At 41.1% G+C, this 7,030-nt stretch overlaps 1 protein-coding gene across 1 annotated transcript; it reads right to left on the reverse strand.

The window, feature by feature from the left end:
- Window positions 1-4,197: 4,197 nt before the first annotated feature.
- On the reverse strand, window positions 4,198-6,659 carry LOC149233212 (uncharacterized). Its single transcript, XM_089376681.1, has 3 exons — window positions 6,529-6,659; window positions 4,972-6,318; window positions 4,198-4,699 (listed from the first exon to the last, which is right to left on the reverse strand). The coding sequence occupies exons 1-3, from the start codon at window positions 6,556-6,558 to the stop codon at window positions 4,235-4,237; spliced, it is 1,842 nt and encodes a 613-aa protein (XP_089232807.1). The 5' UTR covers window positions 6,559-6,659; the 3' UTR covers window positions 4,198-4,234.
- Window positions 6,660-7,030: the final 371 nt, after the last annotated feature.

Genomic DNA, 7,030 nt, shown 5'->3' on the forward strand with positions numbered 1-7,030 from the left:
AGTGTTTGAAGCGTGCAGCGTTCGGCTCCAATCTATATCTTCCGCCAATCTTTTCCTCGCTATTGGTAATCATATTAAAATCCCTTGCCATTATCCATAGTGGGTGACTTCTGTTATTGCTAAGGACTTCAATAGTATCAAGGAGCCTGGTTTTGCTGCCTGTGTCTTGCGGAAAATAAACGTTAGATAGGTTGCCATGAATGTTGGTTCCCAGGATGTGGAAGACTGCTTGAATGAAGTGGTGAGAGGCATGAAAATCCGTGAGAGTTACCGCTTGGGAGTTCCATACTATAGCTAGCCCCCCTGAGGCTCCCATGGCATCTACAGCTACAGATCGACAGCCTGTCCAAGCCTTGGAAAGTATATCTTCTAGGGTAGAACTGTTACATTTTGTTTCCTGGAGAAAGCACATCTGTGGCTTTTCCATTTTTATCATGTTCTTCAACATTCTTAGTTTTCCGAGGCTGTTAAGCCCTCTTAGATTCCAGGATACGAGCTTCATTGATCAACTACTGGTGGAGGGCCTGTAGTACTTCGTTAACTTTGCATATCTACCTGAATCAACCAGGATTTTTCCTACTTCAATAGTTCGCTGAAGATCTGTCTTCTGTCCTCTCTTCTTGGAGTCTTTTGGCCGCAGGTGACTGCCTGGTTGTATCCCAAGTTGGTGTTGATGATAGGCCCTGGAGATAACCATTTCGAGCTTATCGAGTTGTAGCTCTGAGATGGATTCGTAAGCCCTTTTTCTGCATGCTGTTTCTAGCTCCAGAATGTCTAGACCGTTGAGATCGACGCTCTCCGTTCCTTCGTCCATTTGCTGCACTTGTTCGCTTTCATCCTTGTAGTATTCTGAGTCTTGGTAAGCGTCCTCCTTTCCATCAACTTCCATGTTCTTGTTAGGCTGCTCGGGGTCTGTGCTGAGGATGGATGAGGGAGCGGAAGGAGCAGAGGATTTGGAGGATGGATCGATGGGGGGTGGGTGGGATGAAGAAGATGGGCGCGAGGGGAAGGGATCCGAGGTGAGGGGCTGGTCTTCAGAGGTTTGGGCGAGTATATCAAAGCTGTTCTTGGATGCGACATTGGAGGGCTTGTTGGGCTGGGGTTTAGGACCACTCTGAGGCTTCTTATGCGAGCATTTTCTATGAGTAACTTTGGTGAAACCATCCTGGTTTTGATTCTCAGAGGGTGCAGGGGTGTTGTCTTTGACATTGAGAGGGCAGTCCCTGAAGAGATGTCCCAGAGCATGGCATCTTCTGCATCTAAAGGGAACGTGCTCATAATCCAGCGGCTGGGTCCATTCTTCATCTCTGTGGGAAAGAGTGATTGACTCTGGCAGAGCTTCATTCAGGCGGATAAAAACACAGATTCGTGCGTAGGATATATACTTACGCGTTTTAGTTTCTTCGGCTGTCCTGATGTATTCTCCCACTCCATTTCCAATGCCCTTAAGTATTCTTTCGTCCCAATGTTCATCTGGAAGGGAATAGAGTCTGATCCAGATAGGGGCCCAAGTGAGGTCTTCTTTGTCTGGGTTGAATCTTGGAATCCATTCCCTAAGATAGAGTCCTGCTGCATTGAAAAAGTAAGTCCCTCCTTCCAGGACTCTGTATTTGTCCTCTAGACAGACAAAGATTGCGGTGAAGAAACCCTTTGGCCCCAGCTGAAGGGTAACATCCCCTTTGGGTTTCCACTTCGCCGCTATCCATCCGTATAAGGCTCGTTCAGTCGGCCAAAAGCCGATGAACTTCCCAATGAGGGCATGTTCGGTCATGTACTCTATTCTTTCATCTATTATATTTCCTGGCAACTCGATTCTCGGCCTTTCCTTGGCGACAGGTCGGCACGTAGAAGAGAAAACTCTTTGCCTTTGATCTGGATTTTCATTTCCTGCTGGCTCGTGACTGTCCTTGTTTGTCTGGTGATCCTTCTCACTGTCCTCCTTGTACTGCTGTTTCCCTCTGTCCAGTATTTCCTGACTTACTGAACCAAAGATGACTGTCGATTCAGGTGGGCGTTGTGTGGGGGAGGGCTCTGACGCCCCCCCCTGGGGCTGATCCATTGCCTCTGCTAGGATTCTGCAGCTCTGTCACGCTGCAGCGCTATTCTTGCCGGCTTGATGCGTCTGCTGCGCAGAGCCGACGGCTCCGTTAGGGTTTCTTCGCCTAACCCTAGATCGCATCCACCGCGCAGAGCTTCTCACTCGGAGTTACTGTGAGTTTTGAGAAAACAGAGAAATCCAAATTCTTCTTGACTAGGTAAACCTAGAAGTTCACTAATAGCTACCTGTGAGGTGAACTATCAGATTCCTCTGGCATAGAACAAAATATATATATATATATATATATATATATATATATATATATATATATATATATATATATAACCATTATAATTTGGGAATGGGAAATAATTTAAGTTCCCGAAAGAATTATGCCTTAGCCTTAACCACTTTCAGGATTCTATCATGGCTTCCACTTAACCATTTTCCAAATTCTATCAACACCTTATCACTGGATTACTAAGAATGGTCAAACGTTAAATTCATTTCTTAAACATTTAAATTCTCTGAAAATCCATACCCACAGGTTACAAGATTTGTTGCTACATCTATTCAACGATGTACAAGAGGAATCTCACAAATAACCGAAAACAAAGAAAAATACATGGGAAATCTCACAAATAACCAAAAACAAAGAAAAATACATGCTGTTGCATCTATTCAACCGTGTACAGGAGCAATCTTACAGATAACTAGAAACAAAGAAAAAGAGAGCACAGAGATAAGCAGATTTGGTTGACGAAAGGAGAGCATTCCACTCTTTGCATACACTGCAAATTCTACAAACACATTCCACTGGAAGCCACACCAGTATTTTGTAGGTTAAATCGTCAGGCAACTTGGTCAATTCAGGGACCTCCGCAGAAAAGCAAACAATTAGGCATTTTGGATTGGGCATTTTGCAGAACTAGCCATGGCATACTGTTGGGGGCCGCTTCTCCCCATTTACTTATGAATTTGGTTGATGAAAGGAGAGCATTCCACTCTTTGCATACGCTATGAAATCTACAAATATATTCCACTGGAAGCCACATCAGTATTTTGTAGTTTAAATCGTCAGGCAACTCGGTCAATTCAGGGACCTCCTCGTGCTCGCCCATTATAATTATAATTAACACTGAGAGAAAAGAAGAAGATGAAGCTCAATGGATTGTAATTGTTTCTTGAACCAGATTATATAGAGGTAGATATTGTTATTTTAATAAAAATGAGCGCAAAAGAAGGGGAGGAAGTTCCAGCACAGGTATTAATATTTCAACGATACGATAATAGTAAAGATATTATCATGAATTTGGGAATGAGAAATAATTTAAGTTCCCGAAAGAATTATGCCAGAGTCTTAACCACTTTCAAGATTCTATCACGGCTTCCCCTTAACCATTTTCCAGATTCTAGCAACACCGTATCACTATGGATTACTAGGAATGGTCAAATGTAAAATTCATTTCTTAAACATTTAAATATTTCTGAAAATCCATACCCACAGGTTACAAGATCTGTTGCTACATCTATTCAACCATGTACAAGAGCAATCTCACAAATAACCAAAACCAAAGAAAAATACCTGCTGCATCTATTCAACAGTTTACAAGAGAAATCTTACAGATAACCAGAATCAAAGAAAAAGAGAACATAGAGATAAACAGAGATGCATAAGATGCTTCACCCGACCTTCATGTCAGGCCTAGGGCCAAATGCCATGACTCTCACTTACGCCATGACCTGTAAGTGGACACATATATTTCCACTATATCGCCGATCTGATCATGCGGTAGGCCCACGGCCACCACTTTGTATGCACCCAGCGGAGCCACCGAACCGATTCGTTGCATCCAGCGGAGCCACAGAACCGGTCGATGCACCCAGTAACATCTGATGGTCAAAAAACATTTAATCTTCTAACAATCTATCTGACGATCAGGATTATGACAGAAAGGCAGTTGGGAGAATTGATTTCAGAGGGAAACGCCTTACGGCGTAAAAATTTTAACATGTGAATTATTATGGTTAATTTTAAACTATAAAATATGATTACACAACCAAATAATAAAATCTTTATTATGGTTAATTTTAAACTATAAAATATGATTACACAACCAAATAATAAAATCTTTAAAATTAAAATTTATTCAGTAATTGTATCATTATACAATTGAAAATATATTTACAGTGATCTCATCCCAAACAGACTCTCATGATTTGGTTGCAAACTTGTGAAACCTGGGTTTCACTTGAATATGCCATTACCCATCCCTTATCAACTTCCCCTGCATCCAATTTTTTCCCATTCCAACTGCCATCGTAGCCATGGTTATTGTGATAAATAACGACCTCGTCGTAGCAATTTTCATCTTTAAATAACTTTGAGCCTTCTTTCCACATATATATATGTAACATTCTCCCACCTGATCCGTTCCCACGAACGGTTTCATACACCTCAGGTTGGCCAAGACGTGTGTTCTGTCTAAAACTTACACTAAAGCTATCACTCCTCCCCATGTTCGTGGTGATAAAGCACATCAACACTGGTAAATGTCTATGGACCTCTTGAAACACAAAAGGAGATGTAATTGTGTTTGTAGCATCCAGCTCTCCAACAGTCCGCGCAGTCTCCTCAGAACGCAATGCCTTCTCAAAGATCTGAAAGAAAATCACAATGAATTGATTTAAGTTGAAAGGAATTATTTCTTCAAATCTAATATCATATTTTTCACTATATATGGTAGTTGATGTTTGGACGTCTGCACAAATAACCCCAATTCAACTTCAACAATCCACAGCACAAATAAAACGTATTGTTTTCAAATTGAAACTATGATAGGCATAGCTTATTATCCATTATTCCCTAGGCATACACAGCTATGCTTTTTAATGAATAATTGTTCGATGTTAGAGATCCTTTAGACGCTCACCGAAGAATGGGAAATAGTTCCAATCTGAGTTGAAATTTGGAGACAATTGACCCTTTTCAGTTGACTCAATGCCTTTATGTTCTGCAGCTTCCAACACTCCTCTGCTCTAAGCTCTTCCAATGACCTCAAACCTTCAACATTCAGGGTTTCCAGTTCAATACACCCATTTACAGTCAGGAATTTCAGGTGTACAAGATTTGAAAGATTTGTCAAAGTCTTCAATTTTGAGCAACATTCCAGGTTCAGTCTTATAAGTGTTGATGGAAAGCCTTGAACCTGCATCAGGTTCCTGTTACATGCAAGATCAACAATTTCAAGCCCGGGGCAAGCACTATTAGGAATGTCAATCTTGGATAGGGATGTGTCATTCAAAGTGAAATCTCTCAAGGTATCCATGGAACTGTTATTAGCAGTAAAGTCAAACTTGGCTATTGGACAACTGTATATAGTCAAAACTTTGCGATGTTTCAACGATGCAATTCGTGCTGGTAAGATGGGCACTTTCGACTGATACAATTCTAACCTTTCCAAATAAGTCAGGTTTTCAATAGGTGCGCTGATGCACATTAAATTGAGACATTCCATGAGAATCAACTCTTTTAAGTGCACCAAAGAGCCCACAGAACGTGGTAACTCTGTCAAATTTGTACTTCCTATGCTTAGTTGTTCTAACTTGTCCGGTAGTTCTAAGTTCTCGGGCAATTGGAGTAGAGGAGTATCGACTAAGTTGAGGTATCTTAAGGACGTTTGATGGGCCATTCCGAGGGGCAATTGCACCAAATGAGCACAGCCCTGGAAGTCAACATATTCAAGCGTGGATATTTCTCCCATAATATCCTCTGGTATAGAAAGATTCTTGCAGTTTCGCAGTGCCAGATATTGAAGTTGCAGTAACTGAGGAAAGGAATTGGGTAGTCTAGCGAGATGAATGCAGCCTGACAGATCTAAATGCCTTAAGATTTTAAGTTCCGAAAAGTCAATTGGGAGTGTTCGTAGAAAACTGAGATTTGTCAGCTGTATCTTTGTCACGTTTGTGAGGAAGGATCCTATCCACCCGAGAAAACGGAAAATAGATGGCATGTTGCCCTGCTGATTGCTGCTGGAGGTAACAGATGGCATGACCCCTTCCTGGGCGCCTGAGATGAAAACTGGCATGACGCGTTGCTGGGTTCTAGAGATATTTTCTTGTTGAGCTCTGGAGATGTTTTTCTCAGATGACTTAGAAATCTTTCTATGAGAAAACCTCTCTGAATGATGAAAATCAACCGGCTGGATGCTGCTGCTCGAAGCACTTGTAGATGTGATGAACGCGCTATCAATACTCAATTCAGCCAATTCCCAAGGAATCTGCAATGAACATGATATATGTGAAAACAGATAGATGTGAAAATATGAACAGTGAAAAAAATTATGGTTATGGTTAATCGAAAATGGTGTTGTCTCAGTATGTGAAGCTTTTGTTGGAATTTGACTGTAGCTAATGTTTTTTTTAATATAAATATATTTTAAATACAGAAAAATCCCCAAAATACACCCAAATCAAAAACAATCACTTACCTCATCAATTTCATTGAAAAACCGTTCCATATTACCCGGAGGACCTTTAAGTTCCAAAACCCTTAACTTTCGCAAAGAAATGGTACGAGGGATGGAGATGAAGCGACAATTGTGCAGGCGAAGCCATACCAACTCATAGCCGAACAAAAGATTTTCGACAAATCTACGGGATGTTCTACTACTAGAAGACGCAACCCATTAATGATCACACTCTTATTGAATTCAGGCGGATCCTGACCTTTAGGGATTCGAATGCCTCGAACACGACAGGGTTCGGAACCGTCCTGACAAACACATTTACATACAAAATAAGTCTCTAAAGATACGATAAGTCTCAACGACACGATAATAGTAAAGATATTATCATGAATTTGGGAATGAGAAATAATTTAAGTTCCCGAAAGAATTATGCCAGAGTCTTAACCACTTTCAAGATTCTATCACGGCTTCCCCTTAACCATTTTCCAGATTCTAGCAACACCGTATCACTGGATTACTAAGA

Source organism: Pinus tabuliformis, chromosome J (genome assembly GCF_031772625.1).
Source record: "Pinus tabuliformis cultivar Carrire ecotype Pingquan chromosome J, CPIR1, whole genome shotgun sequence".
Lineage (NCBI taxonomy): Eukaryota > Viridiplantae > Streptophyta > Pinopsida > Pinales > Pinaceae > Pinus > Pinus tabuliformis.